This window comes from Herpailurus yagouaroundi, unplaced genomic scaffold, assembly GCF_014898765.1.
Source record: "Herpailurus yagouaroundi ecotype Mexico unplaced genomic scaffold, PumYag 28, whole genome shotgun sequence".
Classification (NCBI taxonomy): domain Eukaryota; kingdom Metazoa; phylum Chordata; class Mammalia; order Carnivora; family Felidae; genus Herpailurus; species Herpailurus yagouaroundi.
The window spans coordinates 89,932,790-89,947,612 of record NW_024412376.1 but is presented as its reverse complement, the minus strand read 5'-3'; the positions used below and the strand labels follow the sequence as shown (position 1 = coordinate 89,947,612).

General features: G+C 37.5%; 1 protein-coding gene across 1 annotated transcript in view; it reads left to right on the top strand.

The window, feature by feature from the left end:
• GRID2 (glutamate ionotropic receptor delta type subunit 2) overlaps positions 1–5,545 on the top strand; it is a 1,464,148-nt gene extending 1,458,603 nt beyond the window's left edge. Inside the window, exon 16 of the mRNA XM_040478406.1 lies at positions 1,615–5,545. Coding sequence (XP_040334340.1) covers positions 1,615–2,037 — 423 coding nt within the window. The 3' untranslated portion in view covers positions 2,038–5,545. The remainder of the gene's footprint in view (positions 1–1,614) is intronic.
• The last annotated feature ends 9,278 nt before the right edge of the window (positions 5,546–14,823 follow it).

Here is a 14,823-nt window from a genome sequence, read left to right as displayed (position 1 = left end):
GTCTGAGAATTCCTTTCTACCACTTTATAGGCAAAATTGATCAGCACCATTTATAAGGAAAAGCTTGACTTACCAAAGATAAAACTTAGCTTTCTACCTATCCAAATGATCAGACGTTCTCAGTTAGTGGAATATGAACTAAAAATTAATCAGGTTTTATTGTAGTGTTTTCTTTATGGAATAAGCTTCTGGTATCTCTATTGACATTGATTCAATGCAAAAGACCACATTAATGCAACATTATAGCTGAGATTTCATATTCTCAAAAATCTGGAAATTAAGGACTCCCCAAGCTCCTTATATTTTGAATTACTATATATAATATTAAATTTTTGCATTATTATATCTGTTGATGGATGACTACATTATAGTTGCTGTGGGAACCATAAAATTATATCTCCAACCCTCTAAAGTCTCAGTGATAATATTGCATTAATAGATATTTTTATTGGATTTTGAAATGAGAAAAGAGAAGGAAAAACAGTGATGCACATCAAAATATTTTTCACTGAGGAGCACTATAATAGCACAATGAAAAAAATACATACTCCATTCTAACTCATGACAGCTAATCCAGATCTATGAACAAATATTTTCTCTTCTTATGATTAATAGGTATTTTTAAACCCTCACAAAATTAATTTATTGAACTTGGCTATAAACATGACTGATAAAAGACAATTTTTTTTTCTTGCCAGTTTTATTTTTCAAACATTGGGCTTTAATGCTCACTTTTAGCGAAAATCCTAAAGGATTTATGAATTGCTTTCAACATCAGAAATAATGAGATTTTTACTTCCTTTTTCTTATTAAGTACCTTCTTACTAAGACTCCATTAGGTTAGCTCAAAGCATCTTCGATCTAGAGGCCATTTAGCAAAAACTTGGCCCAAAACCAAAGCTGTCATTCACACCTCATGACTTGAAGATGTCTCTAAAGGTCTCACTGACCTCACAATATTGCCTCATTCAGGTGCTAGATAGCTTGAGCGTGGTATGAATCGAGAAATTGATTCTTTTGTGTTGAATGTTGCTCTTTCTAAATAATCTCACATCTCTCTGGCCTCAAGAGAAATAACATGTTAACAGTCACTAACACTTTAGTTTGAACTAGCATATCGTATCACTTAGCTCCAAGAAAGGAAAGTTAAGATGAGGAGTGAATAGTGGAAAAGAACAAAAATCCAGCTTGAAATAAGACACCCTGAAAAAGGAGGAAGCATGTGGAAAGAAGAGGTGTGGTGGGGAAGTGAGTTGTGAAAACCATACTTCTTATTTGTATTTTGCCTGGGTCTGTCCCTGATCTTATAGAATGCAATCACCCATCTACTGTTCCCATAGTTTTGTAGTTGCATGTGACATTTATAGAACTTCCAATGAAAGAAAAAGATTTATGATAGGTAACCTTATCTCAGAGTCATATTTGTACCCCCAGAATCTAGCACAATGCCTGGCTCATATTAGGTGCTCAATAGATATATGTTAAATGAATAAACCCCGAAGTTCAGTTAATTACATATCATGTTTGCTGAACTACTTTTTTTTTTTTTTTTTTTTTTTTAACCATGGAAGCTAGTACTGATGAGAACCTTATCTTCTTTTTCTTCATCTCCAGGATGACAAGGAAATTGACCTGGAGCACCTCCATAGACGTGTAAATAGCTTGTGCACAGATGACGACAGCCCCCATAAACAGTTTTCCACCTCGTCAATTGACTTGACCCCTCTGGACATTGACACTTTGCCAACACGACAAGCACTGGAGCAAATCAGTGATTTCAGGAACACTCATATTACCACAACAACCTTTATCCCAGAGCAGATCCAGACTCTTAGCCGCACACTATCAGCTAAAGCTGCCTCTGGTTTCGCTTTTGGCAACGTGCCTGAGCACCGAACTGGCCCTTTTAGGCACAGGGCACCTAACGGGGGCTTTTTCAGGAGTCCTATAAAAACAATGTCATCTATTCCTTATCAACCAACTCCTACCCTGGGGCTCAATCTGGGTAATGATCCAGACCGAGGCACCTCCATATGAGCATCAAACAGAATCTCTTCACTGTTTCTTTTGTAGGACTCCCTTTGCAAGGAGCGACTGTAATATTGTGGGACTAACATGGATGTAACATTATTTTTTGAGAAAAATCAGGATTATTAGTAACAATTATAGTTCTTTCTCGCCACCTTCTCCCTCTCTTCTCTCTTCTATTTCTTTCTCCTTTGTCCTCTCTTTCTGTACATTTCCCTCCACTTTTTTTCATTACTCAACTTGTTCTCCCAGAATATAGTATACTAGGATCCTATTAGTCCGCTTTTCATATACTGTACTTCAAGTATAGGAAATGTGCACTGAGTATACTAAAAGCATATGCAGGATTAATTTCACATAAAGGCCTCTTACGTAACATTTCTCTATTTTTAAAAATATAATTGCAATAACTTCAGTCTTTTTACATTCTTCTGCTGCATCCATACAATGCTCCACTGCTGTTGAGTGTCCTTTAACTGTGGACCAAAGGCAACCCCTGCAGTGTTTATAAAATAACTTAAAGACCATTCAGGCCACATAATATGAGAATGCAATTTTGTAGGATTACAAAAAAAGCCATTAATATGCCAGTCAAGACTACAGTTAAAACTACTCTCGCACTGCAACAGTGCATATGACCTTTATGTGATTGTACAGTATTACAAGTTTTTTCTTATGTACAGTACACTTTATCATATGGCAGAAGCCTCTATTGTGTTAAATAAATTAGTATCTCATATATATATACATATATATGCACCTATATAATGTGTATATATATTAAAGGGCGGCCATTGCTATTGCAATTCATTTAATAAAGCTTTAGTTTGAAAAAAAAAACAGTATTGTATACAGGAACTATGTATAGTGCAGGGGGTCTTTTCAGTTAGAAAAGGCAGGTTGCTTTAATGTTATTCTGACTCGCATTGTTTGCCAACAGAGAATATTTTATACTTTTGTTATTAAAACATCCAGGGCGATTTACTATTTGTTCCTAGATGTAACTCATTTGAATAGGTTTTGCATTTGTTATTCAGCAGTGTATAAAGCTAACCTTGATAATTTTACTTTTAATTAATTATCTCAATGGAAAATGCTATTAGCTGGACCACGTCCACAGCAGCACATAGAGCTCTATAAGAGTTTAAACGTAGATCATCGAAGGTTAATAAATCCTCTTCCAAAGCAGAAAGCCAATCAATACAACTGTAGTTGGGGAGAGGTGGGAGCCCTTAAGAAATATTGATGTGGCCTTAATTACTGTCCTACATTATCCTAAAGAAGAAAATATAATGACCATACCGGGCTCTCGACTTAACCCCCCTTTTTATTCAGTTCTATTTGGAGGAGTTATGTATTTTTTACATTAGTGCCAAGTGTATAGAAGGATGACAGCAAAAACAGTGCCTCTTTGTGCACAACCCTTTTAAAGTAGCATTCTTACCTGTTAGAACTATAGAATGAACTTTGTTTGTAATCCTTACATTAAAATGTGGTAAGTAGGAAGCAAGAACTTATCCTGTGTTTTTACGCAGCCATACACTTATTTTAATCTAATTCATTCCGTAGCTAGGATTGATATAGGAATCAACCTATGTGATTTGCTTTAGGAGAAATTAAAAGGTATATTCTTAAGGTATATTATATTTTGATGCTAATTCTGTTCTGGGGAGCATCTTGTACTGTCACTGTTTTTGTACTAAATCTTCAAATATTGTCTACTGTGTAAGGCAGAAAAATTTCTTATCATGCAAAAACCATTTTGTTTCCAGGGTGACAAGTACCTAAGTGCATGCACAACTTGTTTTCCCTTGTAACGTTCATGATCTCATTCCCAACTCTGATTTGAAAACAAAACAAAACAAAACGATACTTTACAACAAGCTATATAGGGGCATACGAGATGTTGCAGTGATTTTTAGCTATCGACAAACTGTTCACCATGTACAATATTTAAAATAGGCCTATTTTGATGTATTGCCTATTATACAAATACACAAGACACTTTTTGGAGGCCTCAGTTATGAGTGGCAGAGCTTTCTGTGTATAATTTGTCTAAATAATTTGTCTAATAAAAACGTTTTCTAAACTTGCTCTCATACCATTGAAGTCTTAACTATAAGATGAGAAAATGCCTACTCTCTCACAGATCAACCTGAAGTTTTCTAAACACTTATCTTGAGTTAATTCAAGCATAAAACACGTTAAGCTTTACTACCAGTACTATGCCAAAATGAGTGGCTCTCTAGAAACAACACTATGTGATGTCCTAAACCGATAAAAGACTGCCTTTCTGCTATTTGAGACAATTTGAACCGACAGTGTATTTGTTTTTCTTCACATATATTTCTATTTGTGATGTCTCTGTGAGCACTTTTTGGGGAGAGATTTATCCTGGGCCATGTAAACAATGTAACCATTATAATAATAGCAGGACGATGGTTTGTCACATGAAAGGAAAGAAAGAAAGAAAAAAAGAAGAAAGAAAGAAAGAAAGAAAATAGAGAAAAAGAAGGAAAAAGAAAGAGAGAGAGAGAAAGAAAAGACAGGGTAATTATTAAACTTAGAATTTATGTATTAATAATTGCTTTGCTCTTAGGGAAATATTCATCGTACTGAATCTATTAATTTGAAAATTGACTCCAAGATTATTTCTAATACAGTGTTATTTTCCTCATTTGAACAACAATATTTTTGTCTAGCATTTAACTCACTCAATGAATATATATCTGAAAACATATCTAATTAGACCAAAATCTTTGCTGCTCTAAATTTCTATTAAAAGTGATCTTTTTGATGTTGGGATTATGAGGAACTATACAAAGCTAGACTCTCTGGTTTTGCAATATAAGATGCTGAGAAGCTGTGACTTGCCCGAAGGTTTGACAAATCTAAGGCTTAATATTGGGTCTTATTATTTAACTCTGCCATGCTTCGGTTATAGCCACAGGTCATCATGGGTTGTAAGTTCAGGGATGGCTCAGAGACAATGCCTCCAAGGAGAGTCCTCTGCCCAAGCCTAGGATGCAAATCTCTAGGAACTTTCCCTCCTGCCTGGGGCCACTTAGAACACCTGAATCACTGCTCCTTTTACAGATGGGAAAGTGAACACCTCAGGCTACTTCCCCAAGGTCATAGCTTGAGGCTGAATTCATGCCAGACCCAGCTTCTGTCCAGTGGTACTTCATTTACCCCATTGTTTGCTTGGTTCGCACCACTTACAACAACTTTGCTATTTCAAAACAAGACAAATACCTTATATCCACATAATTTTATTCTTTTCAGATGTTGATTTTTTTTCCTTTGGTGAATCATTAAAAGAACCGGTTGTCACTTTCAACCACCTCAGAATTTATGCACAGGTTTTGGGTCAATGAAACATTAGAAAATTGTAAGACTTCCTTTCTTCTCTCATACATATCAAGCTACAGGCAATTTGTTGTTTTCTTAATTATGTTATTTTTCATCTCTTTTAATTTGGGATTGGTTGTCAACTGAATAAATACTTTTAAAAATAGACTTTGCTGAATGGTACTTTGCTTCATCAATTAAAAAGAAAAAAAAAAAGATGAGAAGATCCATTTACCCTACATAATACCTTACAAGCCACAAAATTGGATAACAAATTATTACTACTTTATAATCAGACATTTGGAGTGGAAAAACACATTCTGGGTTATGAGTATAGTAAATAAGGCAGAGCTAAGAACTTTCGTACAGGTAAACGTACATGTTATCCTTATGCACACATCTTATGATAATTGATAAAATACAATGGCCTCACTAAAAATTGACTTCCTTCTAGAAGTTTTTATTTCTAAAAACAAACCCTGTTTCCAGTCTTTGTGACCAGATGTTAATAAATGGCTAGCAAGTATGACCATAGTTACCATTTCAACAAATTTTAGTAAATGCCCTCTCATGAAGGACTGTATGAGATCCCTTGGGTGGAAACCACTTACCTGCCATTGAAAAATTAGAAATAAATTTTCTTATATTTGATAGATTTAATTCAATACTATTAGTGTTTGCTGAAAACCTGTTATGTGAAAGCCACCATGCTAAGCAATTACACATGGCTCACATGAATGTATATGTCTTAAAATGGGTCTGGATGTGTTCTACCGCCCAGCTCCTTTCCTTGTCCCACATCAACATGCAAGATACAGACTTTCTGAGGTGGCAGAATGAGTCACCCCAAGCCAGTACAGTCCTCTTTGGACTTTGACCGTTCCAATTGACTGGGGCAATCCATCCTGGTAGTTCTCATAGGCTAATAGAATCTATCTTCTTAGATTCAGATCATCTCCACGAAGAAGACCCAAGAGGCCAGACTATGAAGCCAAATTTCCAGAAATGTGAAAATTACCATAAGCTACAGGCAAACTATTAAATTATCTCCCACCCGCATGCCATCCAGGGACTGACTCCTACCCTCTGGTGTCCATGTCAGAATGATACAGACCACAAAACTCATTTTCTATCCCTGCATAGAGGTTTTAAGTGTTTAAGTGTGCTTCAAAGGGATTACAGAGTGAGTCCTATCCAGACTACTTCTCAACTTCTATAAACTTACATTTATACTGCAACTAAGATCCCTAGCCACCCTTCCTGTCATCTAAGACACCAGATACAGTGTGACCTATGAACCGATGAATATGTAAGGTTTTACAGGATGTCCAACCATGACAACAGCCTCCAACTTACACTTCCAGAAGAGTAGAAACTTCAGGTTTTGCCCCATTTGTAGAGCTCCAAGGAGGCAGAGAACAATTACACCATATAATGATTCACCTGACCATGAGGATAGAAACAGACTGTAGGAGCAGCACTCTTGTTTTCTCACCTGAATTTTCCAAATTTCTCTCGTTTCAGTTCTCATTTGTTTTGTTTCCATATAATATTAGTAACAAAGCAAAAATTGTTCAAATTTCAGAAATGTTTTTCCTGATCTAAAACTCTTCCTTGACTTGTTATTACATCCAATTTAGGACCAAGTGTCACCTTTTGACTAATTTTGCACATTTCCTAGACTTTCTTCAGAGTGAAGGGAAAAAAACTGGTTGTGCTATTTGGACACATCATGACTTCCCTTATGCTGTAGGCATGGCTGTCTAGCCTTTGTGAGGAAGGTGGGTCTGGTTTCCCTCTGGAGAAACCCTACAGGTTCCCACCTCAAATCTGGTAGCATATTTCAAAAGGCTCAAACTATCTGCGATGAGAGAAAATTCACACAATTTTCATGATGACATTAATTCTCATTAATTAAAAACTAATTGAGCTTTTCTAACAGCTGCTTTAGAAGGAGAAACATATGTCACAAAATCAAAAAATGATACAACATCAAAACTAGAGAAGGAAGGAAAACAGTGCTTTTATTTATTTTTTTTTTTGCACAAAAACAAGTGGAAAATGATCAGTTTGGTTTTCCATAAACAGTGCTTTTAATAAATATTTAGCTTGCCAAAAGATTTGAAATATGAGTAGAAAGCACACTTTGATTTTTCAGATTGTTATATCTCATTTTTAAATTGGTGCTACTAAAACTTTTTAGGAATTTTTAGCCTACATCTGTGGCTATTTTTAATTTTTAATTTTTTTTTTCAACGTTTATTTATTTTGGGGACAGAGAGAGACAGAGCATGAACGGGGGAGGGGCAGAGAGAGAGGGAGACACAGAATCGGAAACAGGCTCCAGGCTCTGAGCCATCAGCCCAGAGCCTGACGCGGGGCTCGAACTCACGGAGTGCGAGATCGTGACCTGGCTGAAGTCGGACGCTTAACCGACTGCGCCACCCAGGCGCCCCTATTTTTAATTTTTAAAAATGGGACATCATTATTGAAAAACAAAAGACAAACTACAGCATGCTTGTTCACTACACAAAAGATTCATGATGGGAGATTTTGAGAATTAGTTCCTCTAATGTATTATAAATCAGATCCAACTTGCAAAAATTTAAGTTATATAAAACTCTTCAGGATGAGCCACTTCCTGGAGCAAAGGGTACCCATGTCTACTTTATACTTACAGTTAATATTTAATTCCTCTCCAAAATTATATTGAAGTTGACTTTCAAATGAATTCTAGCCCCTTTAATATCTGTTCATAAAAGTTGGCTATAAGATTTGTTTTGAGAAATAAAAACACACTAAAATGAAGTTGAAAATAGAAGTATCACATATCCAGCTCATCTAATTTGACTTTGTCATTCTAGAAAGAGTTCTTGAATACCTAATATGTTCAAGTACTTGCATAAGCGATGTTAAGGAGAGCTTTGGGCATTAGTTGCTAGATGGATTATAGTTGTGTCGTATATCTAGTTGACATAATTGACATTAGATATCAAATACAGAGCTCTCATTCACATATATTCTTTTTTAATAGTACAGTACTTCTTACCAAATGAACATATTAAAAATAAAAATAAAAAATAACTAAGCAGAGCAGCAAGATATACATGTAATGGGGACTCCCAGCCTCACTTCTGCATGAGTAACCATTTAAAACTTATTGTTCACTCACTCAGATTTCCCCATGGAAATGTCATGGTAAAACTGTCTGTAAACTGAGCAGTAAGTGTATACAGTCACTCCTCATGTGTGTAACCTCCAGAGTTTTTGGTGTGTCCAATTAACATGTTAAGTCCTATAATATAGCTCAATCACCAACAATTAATATATTATAATTAATTCTTTCTTGCTCGTCATCATAAAATGAAGTTTTTAATTCTTACTCTATAATAATGATTATGTGTCTCTTTTTTAAAAAAAAAAACTAATATTAGTACATATATACATAAACTTCATTGAGGCTGCAGAGATTATTAAGAACAAAACAATCACAAGATCAACTGGTCCACTGACTAACACTTTGCGAGCACCTACTATGAGCAAGGCACCCTAGACAGAGATTTCCTAACCGGCATGCCAAGGTCCACTCCCAAACCAACGGTGGTCCCAGGGTGCTGAGATATTGATCCTCCTTGAGACATGGTGAGCCCCCGGTCTGAAATTCTGTCCATGAACAGTTCTATTCATTTACACCTGGCCTTTCCTCAAAAAGCTTCCGAAGTTGGAGAAAAAAATAGAAACATTTGAAGGGTTAGACACAAATTCATAGTTTAAATAATGTCAGAAGATAAATTATATCACAATACAGAATATATTTAATTGTGAAGTTAGTAGAGAAAATATTCTACGAGAAGAGAAGAAGAATGCTGAGTGGGATGGGATGGTTTGCCAGGGTAAGTGGAAATTTAGCCTAATCACAGAGAATATGGAAAGGTCAGGGGAATGCAAAAGGGCTTCCAAGTGGAGGGTACAGTGCAACCAAAGGCACAAGGATGGGTAAGAGTGTTAGGAGCAGTAGCCCACGATGTCTGGAATATGGGCTGCGTGTCAGGAAGTAGCAGGTAGTAAAGCTCCAGTGAGCCTGTGCAAAGCCTGTAGTCCGGGCTCAAGAGACTGCACTATATCCTGTTCATTCATTCCTTTCTTCATTCTTGTATTCAACATATGTTCACCCAGGTCCTGCTACTGCAACACACCATTCTAGGTGCTGGAAACACACCAGCAGACAAGACTCCCTGCCCTCATGGAGTTTGAAATCACTTGGAGGACAAACAATAAACAGGATAAATAAGTGAGACATATAATCTATTAAATAATTATTGTAGAGAAAGACAAAATGAAGGAGTGGGAAGGCTAAAGTGAGAGTGGGCATTTGCTATTTTAAATAAGATGGCCATGAGACATCTCAGGGGATGAGTTGACATTTGAATGAAGCCTTAAAGAGAGGGAGGGAGTTAGCCATGTTGCTGTCTGGAGAAAGAACACTCCAGACTTTGAAAACCACTAGTACCAGGGCTCTCAGGCAGGAGGGTGCTGGGCATGTTTGAAGAACATGAACATGTTTGAAGAAGAGGAATATCAATGTGGCTGGATCAAAATTAGGGGTGAGAGAGAGAGGGCTCAGGAGGGTAACACAGGGATCCAACTGATAAGGTTTTACAGGACACTGTAAGAAACCAGAAATCATTGGAGTGGTTTGAGCAAAGCAGAATGCCTTTCACTAGATCCAGCAGATTGATTATAAAGCCGGATGTTAATCAAACTTGGGATCAGAAGGGCTGCCACTTTTCCACCCTCCCATGGGCCTAAAAATATTTACCACCATTTTGAATGCTATGAGAGAGTGGAATGGGGTGCCAGTTGCTGGCCATGCCTCCATTTGGATTTCAGCCCTTGAACCATCAGAGAGAGATTGAAGCTGGACTGGTGTTCACAGAGGCTCACAACCATGGAATGTATGGAGACATAATCTTAAATATAATCTTAAAAGGGTTGTTCAAAAAGCTCAAGCTGGTGGTAATTCATAGAATGGAGTGGAAAAGAAGACAATTAAAAGCCTTGTGCAATATTTCAGGCAGGAGCTGAACTTCTGTGATAGCCCAAAAAAGAAAAAAATGATACCGATGGTAGATGTATTTGAAGGGAGAATCAAGAGAACCCGAAGATTAACTGACTATAGACTGTAAAACAGAAAAATAAACCAAGTATGACTGTTTTTTCAAATTCAGATGCTAGAAAGATAGATATAATTTAACCAAAACGTTCTAAAGTCAGAAGAATATTTTGTTTTATTCTTTATTTTTTCTTAAAAATAAAGGGTTAAGAAGAAGAGAGGGTTAAGAAGAGAGAGTACAGAATTGAGAATTGTTTATTTCCCTTCATGAGGAGTCTAAGTGAGGGATTCTTAACAGATGAGGGAGGGGTTATCTAGAGTCCTTGACCTTGAAACTATGCTCCCCAGATTCCAAAGGGTTTTCCTCGGGATTTATGCAAATGCTGTCCAGAGGAGGTGAGGCTCACTGGGCTTCAGCTAGAGCAGCGTCACTTTTGTCTTCATATATCTCACTTCTAGTAACAATTTCCCTTACCCTCCAAGTAACAGGTTCTTACAGATGACCACAACCTCAACTTGGACATTTTCTGAGACAGTCCGTTAGAGCATTCAACAATTTTAATTGACTGTCCAATTATTCTTCCTTACAGTTGGTCTTTGTATTGTGCTGAAAGTTGCTCCCTACTAGTTCTTTAAAATGCTACAGAACGAGCCTCATGCCTTTTTCTCACATGCGGTTTATCATGTTTCCCACACAGTACATACTCAGAAATGACCAAACTCTCCTGTGATACTGCGGTAGGGATTCAAATCGCACAACTGGGGATTGAAATACATCCAATATCTCCAATGTCCTTAAAGGAGAGGATAAACTAAAGCACAGCCCCCCTTGTATTATGTTTGCTAAAATGACCATGGAGCAGAAGACAACTGAATAGAAATCCAAAAAAATATTTTAAATATGGACTTGTCTTATAAAAGGAATAAACTAAAATTAGCCCAATCATTACAAACACCTGGTATGTGAAAGCCAGTATACTTGGAACTATAAGTCAAATCAAATACCTGTGGAACTAATGTGTTTGGTTCCTGTAATTGCTGTGTGCTTTTAGTTCTGAGTCTATATCATCTTGAGAGTTCAGAAATCATCCACTCAACCACAGTTGAGAGTACTATAAGAGAACAAAAAGGTAGGTCTGAAAGACGCATCATCATCACTCTTACCCTCTGAGAGTTTAGGAGGTAAGCTCTCACCAAGCAGGCCATCAAAAAGACTACTTGGATTTTGTTATGGATGTTGTCTGTCAGCTTTAACTGTCCCTCAATACTGAGGTCATGATAATGGCTCACCTTTAAAAGGTCAAAGATGATTTCCCAATTCTAAGGAAAAAGTGTCATATATCAAATACAAAACAAGAAATGGGCAGCAGGTACCTTTATGAATTTAGAATAACTTTGATAAAACTTGCTTTTCAAATTGCTTGAAAATATAATCCCTTGCAACTTATTCTTGCCCCAGAATCTCACCTTTAAAATACAAACCATGAGTCACACATTCACAAACACAAAACTAATCTTTCTTTCCCTATAAAAGAGAGAGCTCCCAAATTGTACACACACATTGTATTGAGTATCTACACAATGTAAGAATTCCAAGATAATTTGCGGAGTCACATGTTTCTGAATTACATTTAATAAACCACATGGCATATATCCTCAGCTACAATTATTTCAGGTGTAGAGACTTCAATCCATTCTCACCTGAAGATGTACATTGCCAATTTCTGCCTCAATTCTTGTCCTTTGCAAGCCAGTATTTATGTTCTCCTAAATATAGCAACCATGCAGAAGGAGGGCACGCTGACCATATGCCAGGGACAGTGCTAGGTACTGTCTATATATTTCACTTGATTCTCATAATATTTCTATAAATTTGCTATTACTGATACTAACTGAACAGTTTGAAAACAGAACAGAACGGAAGTCTCCAGAAAGTTAAGTCATTTGGCCAAGGTCATACAAATAGTGACTGAGGCACCTGGGGAGCTCAGTAGGTTAAGTGTACCAGCTTCAGCTCGGGTCATGATCTCATGGTTAGTGAGTTTGAGCCCGTCGTCAGGCTCTGAGCTGTCAGTGCTGAAACCTGCTTCACATTCTGTGTCTCCCTTTCTCTGCCCCTCCCCTGCCTGTGCTCTCTCTCTCCCTCCCTCTCTCTCTCTCTCTCCCAAAAGTAAATAAACTTAAAAAAAAAAAATAGTAAGGGACCAAAACAGAATTCAAACCCACATCTGTCTAACTCAGAAACTCATGCCCTTTCTACCACCACAGGCTGCTCCTGGCGTCAAAGAGAGATGGGAGTGAAAGGCCCTTTTATAAATTTTTTTTTTCAACGTTTATTTATTTTTGGGACAGAGAGAGACCGAGCATGAACGGGGGAGGGGCAGAAAGAGAGAGGGAGACACAGAATCAGAAACAGGCTCCAGTCTCCGAGCCATCAGCCCAGAGCCTGACGCGGGGCTCGAACTCACGGACCGCAAGATCGTGACCTGGCTGAAGTCGGACGCTTAACCGACTGCGCCACCCAGGCGCCCCTGAAAGGCCCTTTTAGAGCCCTTCACTGCCGCAAGAGGCTTTGAACACTATTGGGAGCCACAAAAACCAACTGGTACTCACTAGCTGAGTATATTTTTGATGCAGAAACTACAAGTAGTAAATAAAATATTCATAAAAGATGAATATAAATGATGCATGCATCATAGTAGCTTAGAAAACATAAACAGATTCTGATACCCTGCCAGATTACCTTCTGCAGCAAACGCTGCACAAAGACCAGCAGTTTGCTAGCAAACCTGCCGACCCTCCTGTGTTCTTTACCTCTGCTAATGACGTCAGCGACGTCTCTGTCTTCTTCTCCTCTTTCTTAGCACCCCGCTAATGGAAACATTAGAAAAACAAAGCCCTACTGAGTCTCCCTACATAATGCTCTACTACCTGACCCTCATTTTCCAGCCTTACTGCTACTGGACAAGTTTAAGCACATGTTAGCCTCTGTGGGAAAACGTTACAGGCTTCACTCTTTTCCAGCTCACATCCCTCCTAAACAGCTTACCAGGTAATCTTACTAAATTACTTCTCAAGTCAGGTCACTCCACAATTTTTTTTCCCCATAGCATTTCTAGGGTCCGCTAACAAATGGCCAAGCACCTTAGTCAAGAATCTCTTCTGGCAGCCTTCACAGAAAGCAATATCGGAGCCAAGGGGGTAGGATTTTGACCATTAGAAATATGAATGTGGACTATAAAAGCTATGTGCAAAGAGGAAATGGTAAAATATAATTGACATATTTTGGAACAGGAATAAGGCTATTTGGCGTGCAATAGAAGGTCTTATGGAGACAGATAGAAGATAAGACAGAAGAATCAGTTGGTTGACACATTTAACAACTATATTTTGAGGGTATATATATATATATGTCAAGGTGCTAGGCATTGCAGAACACGTAAACATGCAAGATCTCAGTTACGATAGAAGAGATGCTGTGTATACGTATAACTACAACGTAAGGCAAACCATGATGTGTTCTGTAAAAGTGATCCAACATATTAGAGGCATTGAAGGCAGAGGTGATACCCTTCCAAGTATCCTTTTATTGAAACACAGTGATTTTAAGTGATATATAAGTGCTTTTACATAACAATCGATAGTGTTTGAGAATTCAGAGAAAGGCAAGACCTTTCCTCACCAGGGTGATAAAACGTCTTTGTGGAGAAGACAGTGTGGGAACTGTGTTGAACAAGGAGTATAATTTCCAAAGATACAGAGTAGAGGAGAAAACATTTTTAGGCAAAGGGAAAGATATGATCCAAAATCACAGAGAAGGAAAGCAAAAGCACATTTGAGAAAATTCAAATAATTTGGTGGCAACATATGGCCCATGAAGAGCAGTAAGAACATAAGATGACAAAACTATAAAAAATCAAATCCAACCACCTACCTAATGTTTGAGTGTCATCCCTTTTATAGTTGATTCCATTTTTGAACAGCTGTGAATATTAGTAATATGATAGTGTTTACAGTCTACTGGGGAAGACAGACAATTTAACAGGCAATGACAATAAATTGTGGTAAGTGTTACAGTAATGGAAATACAAAGTGATTTGCAACACAGAACAGGGATAGGAAGAGCTCCCTAGCTGGGATTCCAAGCTAGACCTGAGGTATAATTGAGAGTCAGCCAGGCAAAAGAAATAGGGGCAAGCAGTACATGCAAAGACCTGAAGCCAGAGGGCAAGAATTGTTCCAGGAACTGAAAGAAGTCACACCACGTCGGAACTTACAGGGAACAGAGACTATTAAGAGAATAAAATGAACAGGTAAAAAGCAGTCCTAAA